Here is a 19,056-nt window from a genome sequence, read left to right on the forward strand (position 1 = left end):
TGTTTTTATGAACACTTTCATGTAAAAAAGGAGATTTTTTCAGCATCCAATGGCCATATATCTCTCTTCATTCAAGGAGCGATTTTTATACCCTGTAGGATTTTTACTGGATTGGCAGGGAAGTTTGCTTATCAGTGGAGGTTCTTGTAGACCACTCACACAGTTTTTGTATTTGATACTTTATTAGACGGTGATACCAGTTGGAGTAATAAGTACTTTGTCCCAGTTAATAATCATAATGGGACATAGGCCAGTAGAGATGTGGCAGCGCTCCCGTACTAGATCCTCTCCAAGTGTAGGATTGAATGTCACCGTGAGTAGGTAGAAGAGGGGAAAAAAAGTCACTCAGCCAATGGCCATATAAGAAGTCACTTTCTGTTTGTACTTCTCTAATGCGTTTTGGCAAATAAATGGTCTAGAGTAAGGCAAGCCACCTTCCTTGAGCAGATAATCTGTAGACTTTTCAGGCTTATGGTTTCTCTAAGTCAGCAAGAGGCTATAGCTGTTTCAACTTTTCATCATCGAATGTGTAGAACATTGAGTGTTCCTTTGATTCCATATCAGTTAATCAGTCTATACCTATTTAATACGGTAGTGACGTAGATAAAGAATTAACAAGAAAATATGAGAATTCTTGCTCTCCAAACACTTAAATTCTAGGTGGTGATTGTTTGATATGTTACTTAAAATTCAGCAGAGATAGAATCTAGTTCTGATATCCTATGTGCCATGTATTGGAAAGGGTACAAAAGTTAAGAATCATGAACGATATGTGCTAGATTTTATTCAAGGATTCTTTCTATGGGAAGAAAGTCTGAAAACTTGAGTTGCTTTTGTTTTTATTGTTTTTTTGTCTTTTAGGACTGTACCCGTGGCTTATGGAGGTTTCCAGGCTAGGGGTCGAATCAGAGCTATGGCTGCCAGCCTTTGCCACAGCCACAGCAATGTGGAATCTGAGCCGTGTCTGTGATCTACACCACAGCTCATGGCAACGCTGGATCCTTAACCCATTGCGCGAGGCCAGGAATTGAACCTGTGTTCTCATGGATGCTAGTCAGATTTGTTTCCACCGAGCCACGATGGGAACTCTTGAGTTGCTCTTGTGATCTGGGCAAAGCACGCTGATAAGAAGAAACTGTACAAAAGGGTAGGCTGGAATGAACTGTTGCACTAGAAATTAGATTGAAATCAGTTACAGAGTGTTTGAAAAGCAGGATGCAAGGTGTGGATTTTATCCTGTAGTTCGCTGGTCCTTAGGGTTGTAAGTGAATAAGAATCATCTCTAAAATGTGTTAAAATGCAGTTTCTTAGGCCTTATGGATAAACATTCTCTTTTTGATTGTTTGGGGTAGGGCCCAAGAATCTGCCTTTTAACTAGCCCTGTGGTTAGTTGTTGTTCACTTTTAAACACTGTTGCTTGCCATGGAAAATTGAAAGATTTTACCGAGCAAGCTCGTTTTTGTATTTTTTTCATAAAGAATTAGAGTAGTTACATCATGGTTCAAGAAGGCAAAGAGTTAATGGGCAGGAAATAAGGGATTGTTACAGCAGCCCAGAAGTGAAGAAAGTCAGCGCTTGTCTTGCTTGATAGAAGTGGTGGTAGGAAAGGAAGAGTGGGTGGGAGAGCTTAATGGAACATAGGACAGGATCCAGGCATCGTTCAGCTGCATGAGGGCAAGGAGTGTGTGCCAGCAGATGGTCCACTCCTTGAGAGTAGAAACTAGATCTTACAGATTTTTATGACCCCAGCTCAGTGCAGTACTCAGCACATCGTGTGTTCTTAAGTGTTTGTTGAAATGAGGGGTTCCTGTTGTGGCTCAGAGGTATGGAACCCAATTAGTATCCATGAGGTTATGGGTTTGATCCCCGGCCTTGCTAGTGGGTTAAGGATCCAACATTGTCGTGAGGTGTGGTGTAGGTCGTAGATGTGACTCAGATCCTGAGTGGCTGTCGCTGTGGCATAGGCTGGCAGCTCTGGTTCCAATTTGACCCCTATCCTGGGAACTTCCATGTGCCGCAGGGGAAGGCTTAAAAGATGGAAAAAACAAAAACAAAAACAAAAAACCTCCTATTAGAACTATATCTAGTCACTCATGATGGAGCATGATGGAGGAAAATGTGAGAAAAAGAATGTGTTATATGTGTGGGATGGGGTCACTCTGCTGTACGGTAGGAAATTCACAGAACACTGTAAACCAATATAATGGAAAATATAAAAATCATTTAAAAAAAAGTGTTTGTTGCAATGATAGATAAATCTGTCATATAATGCACATATCACAGCAAAGTCAAAAGGAGTTTTTGTATCCCTACTTTATTTTTTATTTTTATTTTTATTTTTTTTTGTCTTTTTGTTGTTGTTGTTGTTGTTGCTATTTCTTGGGCCGCTCCCTCGGCATATGGAGGTTCCCAGGCTAGGGGTTGAATCGGAGCTGTAGCCACCGGCCTACGCCAGAGCCACAGCAACACGGGATCCGAGCTGCGTCTGAAACCTACACCACAGCTCACGGCAACGCCGGATCGTTAATCCACTGAGCAAGGGCAGGGACCGAACCCGCAACCTCGTGGTTCCTAGTCAGATTCGTTAACCACTGCGCCACGACGGGAACTCCCCTACTTTATTTTTAACCTCTGATTTTTTATCTTATTGCTGACTTACTTTCCTTTACCTTCTGACTTACTGGTGCAACCACGTATTTAATTGTCTTGTGCAAACTGAAGTGATTTAAATTGTTTAAAATACAAAAAGTAATGAAAATAGCCCCTATTTCTTAATGCTGGGCTTTATTCCATGAGTACACAGCAGTGAAGTTACATCAGATCAGACATAGCCACTGAATTGTGTGAAATTAAGTGTCATTTTATGAAAGTATAATCCACTTCCAGTGAAAAATTGTGATGTTTTCTTTCTTTTTGAAATAAATTTTTCTTTATAATATGCGGCTTTTAGCGAGAAGTAAGCAATCATGACAAAATGTTTACTGTATTGCGCACACAAAAAATGTTCACTCTTTTAAAATATGACTGTTTACAAATCAGATCCTTTGCAAATTATCCAAAAAATGTGAGTGAATTCATAAACGTGCTCTTCTCTAAGTAACTCTTTAAACCTCAAAAGGGACCATCTTCAAAATCCAAATGCTTCTCCAGGGAGTTCCCATTGTGGTGCCGCGGAAATGAATCCGACTCATATCCATGAGGATGCGGGTTCAATCCCTGGCCTCGCTCCGTGGGTTGGGGATCTGGCGTGGCCACGACCTGTGGTGTATGTCACAGAAGCGGCTCAGATCTGGCTGGCTGTGGCGTAGGCCGGCAGCTGTAGCTCCAATTCACTTGACCCCTGTCCTGGGAACTTCCATATGCCGCGGGTGCGGCCCTAAAAAGAAAAAAAAAAAAGAAAAAAAAAAGACAAATGCTTCTCCAGCTTTCCGCAGGATATCACAAAACTTCCTGGCAGGGACTTTTAAACAAGTTGAGAAGTTTTATAAGATAAAAATATTTTCTCAGTTGACTTGACAACCATGTACAATGTTAGTGGAGAGTTTATTTGCCCAAGGCTCTTTGTCAAAATGAATTTAAACTGAGATTATTAAAATGTAGCTCAGTTGCACAGTATGAAGAGAGGTGTTGCTAATGTCTCACTTTGAGAATGTTTTCCATACAGTGCATGGGACTCGGTTATTGGACCTACAAAGGTGCATTTCTGCTACTAGAAAGGAGACATTTAAAATTATGCAGAGAATAAATATTACGCCTAAGTGGAGACTTTTGATCTGTAGTTTGGTGATTTAAAGTTCACTCCTTTTGACCTTCAGACTGCCTGGGTCTGAGTCACAGCTCACCATTAATTAACCTCAGCACCTCTCTCATCAGTAAAATAGAAGTCATTAGAATAGAAACATGATGGGGCTTTGGTGAGGATTAAATGATATCATCATCATAAATGATTAATATAGTAGTGACTGGAGCAGATAAAGGCTCACGATTCATTGATTTATTTCAAATCTGTAGAATCAGGACTAAGCAGTGTCTCCTGATAGTTCCAGAAGTGCGGTTTAAAAAAAAAAAAAAAAAAAGTCCTGTCCCAATTTAATGATGATCTTTGTGCTACAAGTTAAATAGCTTTAGGAAAATTTAACTAATGGTAAACAACGCCTGAATCACCAGATCTCTCCATGGCTGGAGCTAATTTCTTACTTGAGAATCAGGATCCCAAAAGGAAAATGATCATCTGGATGAGAAGTTGTAATCTTCCCAATTTGGAAAATCACATTACACTGCTTTGGGAAAACGTCCAAATTGCTCAATCTTGGAAGCCATCCCTCTCCTTCTCTCAAACGGACACATTATTTAAGAAGTTTTATTATTTCTGAAAAAGACCAGTTGCTTTTCAAAAATAATAGCATTTGTGTATGGTTTGAAAGACTGCACCACCACAGATGGAAGAGTTGAGTGCATTCCACATGGCAAGTAGCTCTTATAACAGGGTCACCCAGCCATGTGTGCTGCAGCCAGAATCCCTGATGGAGGTGAGACAGTGATGCAGGCCCGGGCTGCAGCGGAACCATACAGTTGCTGCCTTAAGACATTGTTATCAACCTGGGAGATTGTGCCATCTTTACAATTCCTTATTATACTTTAACATCCCAACAGAGTGAAGTCTTGCCGTTATTATGTACTTGGCTTTCCTCAAGCTCCACCTTCATCAAACTCAGCAAAAACAGCAGATTGCCTTTTTTTTTTTTTTCCCTGTCTTTTTGTCTTTTCTGGGCCGAATCTGCGGCATGTGGAGGTTCCCAGGCTAGGGGTCTAATCGGAGCTGTTGCTGCCAACCTATGCCAGAGCCCCAGCAATGTGGGATCCGAGCCATGTCTGCGACCTACATCACAGCACGGCAACGGCAACGCCAGATCCTTAACCCACTGAGCGAGGTCAGGAATTGAACCCGCAGTCTCATGGTTCCTAGTGGGATTCGTTTACACTGCGCCATGACAGGAACTCTGCAAATTGCCTTTAATGATGGTTATCTCTTTGGTTTGTTTTTTTGACAAATTAGGGAAGACCTGATTTCTTTGATTTACTACCCCACCCGCTTCAAGAAAAAAAAAAAAAAAAAAGGTAGGAGTTCCTGGTATATTCCAGGCAGTGCACGAGGCATCTTACATCATCCTTATGGAATTGTCACTACCAGTCAGGAAAGCATATCTAACAAATGAGGGAAAGGAGGCACCTTTACTTCTCTATTGTTATTTAAATTGACTCTGGTCACGTGATTAAGTGGGAGCTGGAGAATTTGAATCTAACTCTTCTGTCTTTCACTCAGCCCCTCAGTAAGTGAACTGGTTCCTTCCTCCTCCATATCAATCTCTCTTTAAAAATTTTTTTTTTAGGGTCACACCTGCAGCATATGGAAGTTGCAACATATGGCAACGCCAGATACAAGCCGCATCTGTGACCTACGCCACAGCTTATAGCATCGCCAGATCCTTAACCCACTGAAGAAGGCCAGGGATCAAAGCTGCATCCTCATGGATACCATGTCGGGTTCTTAACACACTGAGTCACAAAGGGAACTCCTGCGTATCATCTTTTACTTTTCCTTTTTATCTCTAAAGCGTGAAAAACATCTTCTTTCCTAATTCTCTCTGTTCAATCATTCTATCATATGTGTTCATACAGACCCTATTTAAGGCTGGGAAAGAGAAATATGATTTACTGTAGAGCTGAATTTTTCTAACACTCAAAATGAAAAATGATACTCAATAATGTATTTTTAGGTTTAGGAGTCCCCATTGTGGTGCAGTGGTTAACGAATCTGACTAGGAACCATGAGGTTTCGGGTTCGATCCCTGGCCTTGCTCAGTGGGTTAACGATCCGGCATTGCCGTGAGCTGTGGTGTAGGTCACCGATGCGGCGGCTTGGATCCCGAGTTGCTGTGGCTCTGGTGTAGACCCATGGCTACGGCTCCGATTAGACCCCTAGCCTGGGAGCTCCATAGGAGGGAGCAGCCCTAGAAAAGGTAAAACAAAACAAAACAAAACAAAAAATGTATTTTTAGGTTTATTTAGACCATAATTGTCATAGTCTGTAAGTTGGTAAACATAATTGACTTTTAATTTATTACTTTCCTTTGTAAACTAATTAATTACATCTGTATCTTTTCTTTCAAGAATATATTAAATGTAATTTTGACTCAAATTTTTAACTTATTCAACTTAAAATGTAGTTTAGTAGTCTTGAAAAGTTTTGTTTTCGTGTGAGAAAATACAGTCTAGTTGTGATTTCCTTTAGCAACTTCTGTAACAATTCTTTTATTAATGCTTTAAAATATAATATAGATATTCGTATTATTCACAATTGTTTTATTATGAAAGACAATTTTAGTTATTCTGTAGCTCCTTACACAACGAGAAAAGGGTACATTTAACTATATTGACATCATCTCAAACAGTATGTACAAAACCAACCTTTCCTTTTTCTGCTGCTTCAGTAGCTATCTTACCAGCACTTATGTTAATGACTTCCTTATGAGAATTCATAGGAAGTTTTAAGAAATTTTTTCTGATATAGAAATGATTCTACATGCTGACTTGGTTCGTTTATAGAGCGTGATTCCAATATGCAAGGATCTTAGATGAGTAAGACCTCTATCCTCAAGAAATTGCGGAGACAACCACCAAAAGTAAAAACGAACAATGCAGTGTAGAAATCAGTGTAGCGATGCTGTTCGCAGAGCCTTATGGTGGAAAAAAGAGAGAGTACACCTAGGTGAGTGAGAATCAGTAAAACCTCCTAGTGGCACTCCACACTCATCTAACATTAAGAGGAATTTATCCAGGGAAAGACACTGAAGGAGAGGCACTTTGGGTAGGGTTGGGGGAATGGAATTCTTAGACGTCAGGAATGTCGTGTGGTTGGTCACCTGATTCTAGAGCCAACCTTTTCAGTTCATACATCACTGCTTTCCTCTTTCTCGCTGTCTAACCTTGGGAAAGTGACTTCTCAGCAGAAAGGCTATTCTGATAGTTCCTACCTTATAGAATTGTTTAATTCTGCAACCAAACACAGGTTTGGCTGCTTGTTGTTCAAGAGTCAATAAATGGAGGGGCAAACTTCCGTCAAGAAGGTACTTTATCCAGAAGAGCCAGCAATCTGGGGAGATGGTGGACTTATGTCTAGAGACCAGCTGTTACAATTTTGAAAGGAAAAAAGAGGACGCAACCTCAGTTAACCTTTAAGGCGGGAGATCAGCTTCTTGCTCCTCTCTTCATTGCCTGCAGACCTGCTGACTTCTCCCCATTTTCCTTGGGATGCTTGCTGTTCACGTGGTCTGCCCACAATTGGATGACCTGCACATTTACTAAGGGGAAGCTAAGGGTGGAGGGTCGGTCATTCGTTAATCACTTAATTCTTCATTCTTGGCGCCTTCTAAACCAGGAAAGGGATCAATAGGTTAGGTAAGTTGTGTATATTTAGTAAAAGCAGAAATCAGGAGCTAAGTTAAATGTTGCTGAATGAGCTCATATTTATGATAAAGTCTAAAGAAAATAGGAATGAACAAACAGAAAAGAGGCAGAGGAGCTGCTTACAATTCAAGCTTGTAAATCCCTTTTTATGATGTATGACACATAGCGAATCCAAGAGAATAAGAAACAACATAATGTTTGGGAAATTGCAAATCATTTGCTGTTGCTGAAAATGGATGTAATAAATGGCTTGGAAGAAGATTAAGAAACTATGTACCATGTTAAAGAGCTGGAAATTGCTGTGTAGGTCATGGAAAAGCAGAGGAATGGCAGCCCGATTGTGTTTTAAATAGATCTCCCTGGAGCAGGGCAGGAGGAGAAGGGAGAATGATGCCAAGGATTGAAGGCACAGAACCCGGTTAGAATGCCATCCTCATTGTCAAGATTGAATATTTTTTTAATCCTCTTTAACAGTAACACAAGGAATGAAAAGGAGAGAACACCCCAAAGAAATATTTAGCGAATAGATTGTCAGGGCTTGCCTCTAACCATTAAGGAAGGAGCGAACAGTGATCTGAAGATTCTGTTTACTGTGGCAAACTGGGTGCCCAGCAAAGGCACAAAAGAGAGAAGAGAGAAAAAGACGGTAGGAGTACATAGAGGTTTTAAGGAGAAACTATTAAGGGCAGTTTTTGGACATACTGAAATGAATGTTCTTCTAGTATGTCCATTTGAAGATATGTCAGATTTTTAGAGTGGCGTTCCCACTTAAAGCAGCAGATTCAGGATTCAGTGGAAAAGATGACAATGGCCCCGAGAGTGTGCAGGCTTCCCAGGGACAGTGTGTTTTATGATGACTGGTGAAGGGAAGAAGAAATCTAATGAAGCAGGTAGGGAAGGTAACATCTTAATCTGGTTTCAGAGGTGGTAAGAGGAATGAATAAAGGATCTTCAGGCAGCAACAGGGATCTAGTGTGGTTGAATAGAAACTTGCTCTTTCTGTGTGTTTTATACATGCTACCATCTGAAAAATAAATCTGTAGATCATATTGATTGAGGTGAACGAAACATGTTATTTTTTAGATTGGGAAAATGTGTTTTTTTTTTGCCTAAATAAAAATATTGACCTTTAATGTAGGTCGTCAGATTTTAGTCTGAAATCTAATGTTTTTTTGACCTTTAATTTCTCTGCCATAATTTTAAGTATTTAGCTACTATTTAATGGTCGTTGTAATGACAGGTTTAAAAAATATTGAATGCGATTTTAAAATTTTAATTATATTCTGAACCAGCATGGGCATTAATCACGACAATGACCACCCATCGTGTGCTGATGGTCTTCATATCATGTCTGGTGAATGGATTAAAGGACAGAACCTTGGTGATGTTTCCTGGTCCCGATGTAGCAAGGAAGATTTGGAAAGATTTCTAAGGTACTGAGATCACTTGCTGTTGTTATATCCTGAATGTATGAGTGTGTGTGTGTGTGTGTGTGTGTGCGCGTGTGTGGGCATGCTTCCTCACCCACCTGGGTAGGTGGTGTGGCAGAGCAGAAAAGACACCAGATTAGGAATCAAAGTGCTTATTTCCAATCCTGGGTCTCCACTTACAATGTGAATTGGGACATAACCTGCTTGCTTCTTGGTTTCCTCGTTTTCAAACAAGAGGATGGGCGGGATGATTTGTAAGGTTGAAAATTATTATAATGATGCAACTAGAGATTATCATTCTAAGTGAAGTAGGTCAGAAAGAGAAAGACAAATACCATGTGATATCACTTATGTGTGGAATCTAAAAGTAGGGCACAAATAAATCCACTTACAAAACAAAAACAGACTCAGACACAGAGAACAGACTTGCGGTGGCCAAGGTAGGGCAAGGAGGGAGTGGGACGGACTGGGAGTTTGGGGTTGGTAAATGCAAACTATTATATTTAGCATGGGTAAGCAATGAGGTCCTACTGGATAGCCCAGGGAACTATATCCAGTGTCTTGGGATAGACAGTGATGGAAGAGAGTATATGAAAGGGAATGTGTATATGTATGATTGTGTCATTTTGCTATACAGCTGAAATTGGCACAGTGTTGTAAATCAGCTATACTTAAATAAACATAAAAGATCTCATTGCTCAAATCACAAAACATTGGAATGATAAAAAATCTGCTGTAATATTTAATTGCCACGTCAGAATTTCTCAGTGGAAACATGCTCAGCGCGCATCCCTCTGCATCTCTTGTTAACACAAAGAATCTCCTTAACCAAAGCTCCACCCTTCCATTGTGGCAGTTCTAAACTCTGAATTTTTTTTCCTTAGTGGGTGGGTTTCACCATGATTGTAGTCCTTGTCCTCTTCTCTACCTTCAGCAGTCTTAATATGTAGCTTCCATTGGGTTGGAAAAAGAAATGAAGAAAGAGTATCACTGTTCTAGTTTTCATCTTAAATCCCCTGTTCTTTACGTCTTCCTTCGGCGAAAGCAGTACCAGTAGGTGATATGCAAAGTCCTCCTTAGTGAGTGAGAGAGAGAGAGATGCTTGAAGTATCCAAAATTCCAAGTAAGAGATGTAGGGACACCTAGCTAGCTAAATTCACTACACAGATCAGTTTTATTTATTTTTACATACCATTTAAATTGTCAAGCTAATGTTTTTAGTTGAAATGAATATTAAAATCTACTAAAATGTAATAGTTATTACATGCCTATAACTCTGCTCAAAGATGTGTAGGGTGTAGTCCGGGCATGCTCTTTGTCGTGATAGGGTAGAGATCATTGCTCAGAGCAGGTAGTATTTGGAAGGCGCCACCTCACAGCAAGAGCAGCCCCTCCGCAGGCCCTCACGAGTACCTGATTTGGTTTAGTTGTCTTACTTTGGATCACAGCTATGATCATTTAATCTACCAGCACAAATGAACATTTCCTTAGAAAAGAAAATCATGGACTTGGAGAAGAGACTTGTGGCTGCCTGATGGGAGGGGGAGGGAGTGGGAGGGATCGGGAGCTTGGGCTTCTCAGACACAACTTAGAATAGATTTACAAGGAGATCCTGCTGAATAGCATTGAGAACTTTGTCTAGATACTCATGTTGCAACAGAAGAAAGGCTGGGGGAAAAATGTAATTGTAATGTATACATGTAAGGATAACCTGACCCCCTTACAGTGGGGGAAAAAAAAAAATTTAAATGCTTCCCCATTAATGCACATTGTAGTACAATGTCAAATACAAAAATATTCTTACTGTTGGTGTTCCCATCGTGGCTCAGTGGTTGACAAACCCGATTAGCAACGAGGACGCAGTTTCAATCCCTGGCCTGGCTCGGTGGGTTGGGGATCTGGTGTTGCTGTGAGCTGTGGTGTGGGTCGAGGATGTGGCTCGGATCTTGTGTTGCTGTGGCTGTGGTGTAGGCTGGCAGCTACTGCTCTGATTGGAACCCGAGCCTGGGAACCTCCATGTGCCGCAGGTAGGGCCTTAAAAAGACAAAAGACAAAAAAATATTCATACTGTTGATAGTCACTTGAGAATGCTTCCTATGGATTTTTAAAATCCTTGGATATGGTCAATTTCTTACCTTCATTCAGTACTTTTGGGCAAGTTATTCTCTTGAGTCTGAGGTTTTTCATCTCATAATGTGTGAAATAATAACCACCTCACACTGTTATGTAGGTTAGCGGAATCCATCCCTATGAGAGACCTGTATAAACCAAAAAGTTCTATAAATGTGAATTTTTTTTTCTTTTTCAGGGCTGCACCCACAGAACATGGATGTTGCCAGGCTAGGGGCTGAATCGGAGCTGCAGCTGCCTGTCTACGCTGCAGCCACAGCCATGCCAGATTCAAGCCACATCTGCAACCTGCATCACAGCTCATGGCAAAACGGGATCCTTAACCTACTGAGCAAGGCTGGGGATCAAACCTGCATCCTCATGGATACTAGTCGGGTTCATGACCCAGTGAGCCACAAGGGGAACTGCCAACTTGAACTTTTTTTATTATTAGAATTACCTCAAAAATCAAAAACAAATGAGTCTCATGTATGGAATAATTTCTATGAGTGTTCAATAGAAGAGCTGATAAATAAAAGTAGGAACATTTTATTGGTGTCCAAAAGTTTCCGGTTGCTGTGTTAACTAATTATAACAACTTTGGGCATTCAGTTCGAAATGATGCACATATCTGCATATTGCCAGGTCAAAGGCCAGTCACTGCTTGCTACAGACAAATCCCCAGAGTGTCAATTCTGTAATGGTTCCTTCCAAGTTGCCAGAGATGACCTACACTGCAGACGAGCAATGTCAGATTCTCTTTGGGCCATTGGCTTCCTTTTGTCAAGAAATGCAGGTAAGAGTTGTATTCAGGTGCGGTTTTTTAAGTATATATTCACATTCATTATTTAGAAGCACCACATACTGATTGGAGGAGGGAAAGTTGACTTTATTTTAGAGTTTGTGGTTCCGGAGCACCCCAGTATTGGAAAGAAGGATTTTCTAGGAACAGGTTTCTGCATTTTTTCCCCTGACACTTGGAAGGGGTTAGAGATAGGTGTCTTTATTGAATCTCAGTTAGGAAGGAATGACCCAAGAATTTCTATTTCCAAAATGGCTCTGAGGTCAGGGAATCTTTACATTATGCCAGTTGACTGCTTCTATTTTAAATCTCTTGCTTTCTTACATGGTAGGTAGCTAGGTGAAAATGTAATAAAAACAATATATGAACGTGTAGTTGTAGAGGAAGGATTGTATCTTTTAACCCTGAAAATGAAATGTTAAAAATATGGTCTATAGGGATAAAAATTAGGACATTTCTAAATAGTTAAACTAGAGGAAAAGGGTAAATGTCCGATGGTGAACTAAGCAGTGTCTGTATATTGTATTCAAGCAGTTACTAGTTACTCAAAGAGGCCAGTTGTCACATTTTAGAAAAATCTCAAGAATTGAGCAAAATGCACCCCCTCCTTTTTTTTTCCTCTTTAGGGCTGCACCTGCAGCATGTGGAAGTTCCCGCACTATGGGTCAAATTGGAGCTGTAAACTGCCAGCCTACACAACAGCCACAGCGACGCCAGATCAGAGCTGCATCTGCAGCCTACAGCACAGCTCAAGGCAATGCTGGATCCTTAACCCACTAAATAGGGCCAGGGATCGAACTCGCATCCTCATGGATACCAATTGGGTTCATTACCACTGAGTCACAGTGGGAGCTCCCCAAAATGACCTTCTTAAATTGACTGAAGACTTTTAGCTCTCTTTACCTTTCCTATTTTCTTTTCTTCTCACTTCTTGCTGCCCATTTCTCTCTACCTCTTGCCAATACACATACTTGCACCCACTTTGTGATTCGGGATGAAACTGATCATCATGCTCAGAGTGAATTGGTAGCTGTATTTCACTGTAACTAAGCTTCTGTGATTGTGTGAAAGGAGTTCGGCTTTGTTGAAGACAATGTTGATTTGAATATCTGACAGAATACTTAAAATTCACTATATGGAAAAGACGATATGATGTTTTATGCTCTCTGCTTTGTAGTTCTTATCAAAAAGTTTGCTCATTGTTTATTATTTTCCCTCTTAGTAATTCCTCACCCTGATGCGTAAGCTCCATGAGGGCAGAGTGTTTCTCCAGCATCCAGTCCAATGGCTAGTGCATGGTAGGCACACAGAGAATGTTTGACTTAAGATTAAAATAAATGAATGTGTAAAGAAATTGGAGCTGCATCAAATGTGACAAGTGAAAGGATGTGTAGACTCATCTGGCAATAGTAAACCTCAAAAGGACTGATCTCGTTGTGGGATTGTAACTGGATACCCAAGGAGGCACACGTGGCAGATCCACGGGTTCTTGGAGCTTAGCATCCGGCGTGATAATTACAACAGTAGCCAGGTTGGCTCTGTATGATCTGTCCATGTGCTTCTCATCTCATCTACCCATCTTGTCCACTCTCCTCTCACCTCCAGGGCCTTTAGATGATCAAAACTTGGGTCACGATTGTTGTTTCTCGAGTCATCTTGGTGAAATGAATGTTTTGAAGTATACATGTTTGGTTTTGTAGGTAACCACATCTATGTGCTGAAATTAGCATCGTTTTGGAAAACAGAGAAGGCTCTCTCCGATTATTATTGTGCTCTTGTGTAGGAGATGGTTTCAGTTCATGTCGTGTGGAAAATTGATAGAGTTGCTCAACTGAAAAGTTTCATGTTTTATGAAGTACCCCACATGTTAGAAAAACTCAGCCAATGATGAACGATAGACATGATTTTGGTAAATTTTAGATCATTTTTCTTAAACACTTTTTTAAAAATTTTAGAAATCATTTTTAGTTATATGTTGCAGTTAAATTTTACTAATACTATTCTAAGATATTTTGAACTCTAAGATAGATGTCACAATGTGGAAATAATTTATATTTATGATCTATCTTGAGCCTCATAGCAATTACGTGCCATAGTTATTATTGTCCTGTTTTACATATTAACCATTTGAGACCTATGGAAGTTAAATAACACAATGAAGCAGCTACCCTTATTAAGAGGGAATATTAGATGCACATCCAAAGAACAGAGTATTTTGTAACCACTATCGTCAGCCACTTTTTATAGAATGCAAACTTTACATTGTATATTTTGTGTAGGAAAAACCTTAGATCAAGTCCTGTGTTTAGACTGAATTTGTTTTATCCCCCAGAGTACCTCCACCATCAGGGTTAAGAAATACATGAATAGATTTTTTTTTTCATTTTTCTAGGCTGGTTGCTCTGTTTATATGGTTATTTCTCACTAACTACCTTCATGATTTTTTTCCATCTCTGAAAGTGTGACAGTTATATGGGACTTTAAATCTATTTCTCCATATCCTAGGATCTTACCTTTATTTTAAACTATTTTTCTATTTTGCAAACAGAATTAAGTTTTTTAGGTTTCAAGTACCTAGAGATGTTCTCCTTTTTCTCCCCTAAAATTATGTATATGTGACATTTTTATTTATAAAATCAGATTTTTCTTTAGTTCTATCTGTGTAGAATCTTTATCAAGGAAAATTTTAGAGTAATACCCAAAAGGAATGGGCTGCTGCGGGCGGCCAAGTTGCCTCCTAATCAGAATTTGGGTAGAGAGTTCTGACTGGAACGGCATGAAGCTTGGACTCTAAGAGTGGTTCATCCTCTCATTAGTTTTGTAACCTTGCTCAAAACTCTTTTTCTTTCTAAGTCACGTTCTATTGAAGTGGAGCTGTGTTATCTTTTGAACTTTCGTAGGGCCGAGATGCTAGACTTCTTTGATTCTGGAATCCAAAGTAGCATTCTGAAACTACCCTTGAAAATCATCATTTCCATCCGAATTAGCGTAGCATGCAACGTGTAGAAATTAGGTGGGTAGATGTGTAGGTGTATGGGTTGGGCCAATGAAGAGATTATTTAAAAATTTAGTCATCGATTGGACAAATATTTATTGAGTTCCAGCTGCTTTCCAGGCACCGTTCTGTGCAGTAGTAACGTGGTAGGAAATAGGCCCCACTTTCATGGAGCTTAAATTTTAGTTGGGAGAAACAGACAATAAGTAAATATATATAATGTCCTTTGGTAATAAGTGTTTTGGAGAAGTATACATTCAGGTAAGAAAGATAGGGAATACCCGCAGGGATAGGAGAGTGGGATTGGTGGTATTTTATGTATGGTGATCTGGGAAGGCTTCTATAGAAAGTGATCTTTGTTTAGAGCTTGGAAGAAAGGTAGGTAGCAAGCAATGCATTTATCTTAGGGAAAATATAGCAGGAGGAAACAGAATGCAGATGCCCCAGAATGGGGTTAGGGTCACGTTTTAAGTTTAAGGTGCATATTAGACATCCAAGAAGAGATATAAGTAGGTCCAGGATAGATACCTCCCTGGAAGTCCTCAACAAGTAGGTGATGCTGAAGACTTGGTACTCAGTGATAACACTGGGAAATGGGTTAGCTAGAAGAGGAAAAATTCCAAGACTGAGAATTTGATCATTACAGTCTTTTGAGGTTAGGAAGATAAGGAAAAAGCAGTTAAGACTCTGAAGAAGTCTATTGGTAGGAATAAAACCAAGAGAAAGTTAAGATCCTGGAGGCCAAGTGAAGACATTTTTCAAAGTGGAAATGATGAGCTGTTCCAAAAGCTGGAGACAAGGGGATGAAAATCTAGGCTGAGAATATAACTTGATAACGGTGTCCCCCTTGGGTTTGGGTCAGTTTTGCTTGAAGCTGTCTTAATGTCCCTGAACACATAGTGTCAGGAAGGGAATAATAGAAGGGAATTAGCTCTAAGTGTAGAAGATGCATTGTCTGCTTGTTAAGATAAACCTTCAAGTGGATACATGGGAAGTCACCACATCTACCAATCTGTCACCTAGAGTTTATGCAAAACAAAGGCAGGCTCCATAACAACAAAGGAGTTGTCAGTCCTTTTTATCACTGGACCTGCAGCACCTAAAAGAGAGCTTGATCAATACTTCCTAAATTCCCAAGTGAATCAACTGAATGATGGAAAAATGGCTCTAAATTTTCACTCATAGAAATAATTCATATATATATATATGTCAAGAGAATATGATGATATCTTGTAAAACATTAATTCAATGGCTAAAATAAAAAGCAACCAATAAGAGCAGATAGCTTATATTTCACAACTTATGCATGAGTTAATCAGGCATCCTTATGACCATCCTGTTTCCAGTTGGTTAGAAGTAAGTATCAAGCTCCTCTGAGTAAGGATTCATAGCAACTTTTCAACATGTGTGTTTCTGGTACAACCTTAGAGACCATCGTAGTTGCTCCACAGTATTTGTGTTAGATACTGTTCTTCCATTCTTACTAACAGATAGTTATATGCAAGTACTAGGGATGCCAGCATTATATACCTGTCGGTCTCATTAGTGATATGTTTACCCTTAGGGCAGGGACTGACATCTGCAAAGTGTTTAAAGTCATAGCTATCAAGAGGCTTGTGAAAGATCTTGACCCCCAGCAATGATTGCTCACTCTTCTGCATAAATATGCTAACTTCTTGGATGGCCTTTTTCCTGAGTTCTAAGCATGCAGTGCCTTAAGGCCATCTGGCATCTTGTGGCTGAGCCCACTACATACAACTGCATCAAGTTATCTTAATAGCTGCTTGAAATTATTTAGCCAAGCTAAGACTACAGAGGTATGGCTAGATGGTTCCCTAGAATCACCAAGAATGAAGCCCTCCAGGAAACTTAAGGTTCTGCCTTTGGTTTTGGACTAGACATACTGTGAATTGCATACATATTACATTGCATAGAAAAATGTCTACTGTAATTGAATTATATGTTGACTTAAAGTAAAAATAACATGGAAAGTTCCAATTTTACTTTTCTCTTATCAACTTGACACATCAAAATGTGTAGTACTTCTAAAACCTCACATTTGATCTAATGAACAGGCTGGCATTGAAATGAGCACTTTATGAAGAATTCTAGAAGATTGAGTCTCTGTGATCTGGCGTTGTGCAATTCCAGAGGCCATAACAATTTGGACTTAAAAAGGCTTATCATAAAATAGCCTTTTATGGCTAGCAGTTGTTTGGGCAACTAAAACAGCAAGCGCCATTGATAAGTTCATGTTAAGACTGGTGACATTGAAGATTTTTACTGTCCTTTGTTCCTATAAGCTGAAGGTTATGGCAGGTGTTAAAGCTACCAGGAAATGCATCTGCCTGTTTTGCCACCTAATTAAAACTTCATCCTATCCTTTGAGTTTTGGTCCTACACAGTCTTTGAATACAGGAGTCTGATGGCAGCTTATTTGACTGCCTAATCTTGCTCTTTAAGTTTTTTTCTTAGGGCTCAATTTCCCGTGACTTCTTATTGACAAGGGTTTTCATTTTTTAGCTCCCTATCTTTATAAAGCACCTATTTACTTTTGGGTCATTTTTCAACTTTCTGTTTTTCTTGCTGAGTTGGAGGATTTCTTTCCATATTCCAGGTGAGAACTCCTTATTTCTTATAAATAGTGTGTCATTTTGTGTTAACGTTTTATATAGTGCCAGTTTTAAATTTCGAAGTGGTTGAAAATTTTCCCTTTAAGTTGTGCTGTTTTGGGTTTAGGTTTTTTGTTTGTTTGTTTCCCATCTTACACAAATTCTTCCTACTTCTGGCATTATCTTCTTATATGGTACATTCATTTTCTTTTAGCCTAAATATTTTTTTAGCACCAGAGACATTTTGGATTTGATTTTTAATGAAGAGAGTTTTTATTTCTGATCATTTTTATTTGTACTTAAATTTTATTGCACTCCATTAAGACAATGTAGTCTATACAATGCCCATTCTTTAAAATTTATTGGAGTTGCCCGTCGTGGCGCAGTGGTTAATGAATCCGACTAGCAACCATGGGGTTGCAGGTTCGATCCCTGCCCTTGCTCAGTGGGTTGAGGATCCGGCGTTGCCGTGAGCTGTGGTGTAGTTTGCAGACGCGGCTCGGATCCCACGTTGCTGTGGCTCTGGCGTAGGCCGGTGGCTACAGCTCCGATTAGCCCCTTAGTCTGGGAACCTCCATATGCCGAGGGAGCGGCCCAAGAAATGGCAAAAAGACAAAAAATAAATAAATAAATAATAAAATTTATTGAAGTTTCCTATTTAATGTGATACATGATAAATTTGAATTTTTGCTCTTTGTATGCCTGACAGAATGGATGCTTTTAAATTATCTGTCACTAAATCTTAGATGAAGCATAGGAAAATTATTATTAAACATCTCTGTTTGCTTACTTGGCGGGGGGCACGCCCACAGCATGCGGAAGTTCCCAGGCCAGGGATCAAACCTGCACCACACCATTCACCCAAGCTGCCGCAATGTCAGTGCTGGATGCTTAGCCACTAGGCCATCAGGAAACTCCTCTGTTTGCTTATTTTGGTTTGATTGATTCGTCAGTGACAGGCAGGCTTGTACTAAAATACTTAACTCTGATTATTGATTTATTTACTTCTCTTAATTCTGTCAGTTATTACCTTATATAATGTTGAGTTATACAATATAACTCAATATACTAGGTGCATGTATATTTATGGTTTTTCTTCTGTTAATTTGTTTTTTTCTTGTTTTTCATTTTTTATGCCCTGTATCTTAAAATCTTTTTTGTCCAGCATTAAAAACGCTGGACTGATATGTATCATATCTTTATCTTCAGCCTTTCCAGATATAAATATACATACAGATATGGATGTAGATAAGTGGATATGTTTACTAGAGAAAAGCAATTGCTAGATTTTATATTTTTCTGTTTAAAACAGTGTAATAGGGTTTTTTTTATATTTTCATCAGCTAGTTTAACAATTTTTATATTAAATTAATGTTTTTTAGGAATTTTATTTTTCACCTCATTTTGTGTTTTTCATATTTATGCCCTATTATTTTTCTCTTTTTCTCCTTTCCTACTTGACATTGGAGAAGCCACATTTTCCCCTGCATTCAAAAGCCAGATATTTTTTATATCTTTTTATAAGTATCAGTAATTTTTTTTTCTTGATAAATAGTATTCCACTGGTACATAAACTATTTTGTTTCTCATTCCATCTTTTAGTAGACATCTGGAATGTTAGCTAATCTGAGTAAGGCTACT

General features: G+C 39.3%; 1 protein-coding gene across 1 annotated transcript in view; it reads left to right on the forward strand.

Moving 5' to 3' along the window:
* The window catches only part of ADAMTS19 (ADAM metallopeptidase with thrombospondin type 1 motif 19), a 264,349-nt gene that overhangs the window by 138,397 nt on the left and 106,896 nt on the right, over positions 1–19,056 (forward strand). The window contains exons 9-10 of the mRNA XM_047778552.1: positions 8,760–8,900; positions 11,652–11,802. Of these exons, the coding sequence (XP_047634508.1) occupies positions 8,760–8,900; positions 11,652–11,802 (292 nt within the window). The remainder of the gene's footprint in view (positions 1–8,759; positions 8,901–11,651; positions 11,803–19,056) is intronic.

This window comes from Phacochoerus africanus, chromosome 4, assembly GCF_016906955.1.
Source record: "Phacochoerus africanus isolate WHEZ1 chromosome 4, ROS_Pafr_v1, whole genome shotgun sequence".
NCBI classification, from domain to species: domain Eukaryota; kingdom Metazoa; phylum Chordata; class Mammalia; order Artiodactyla; family Suidae; genus Phacochoerus; species Phacochoerus africanus.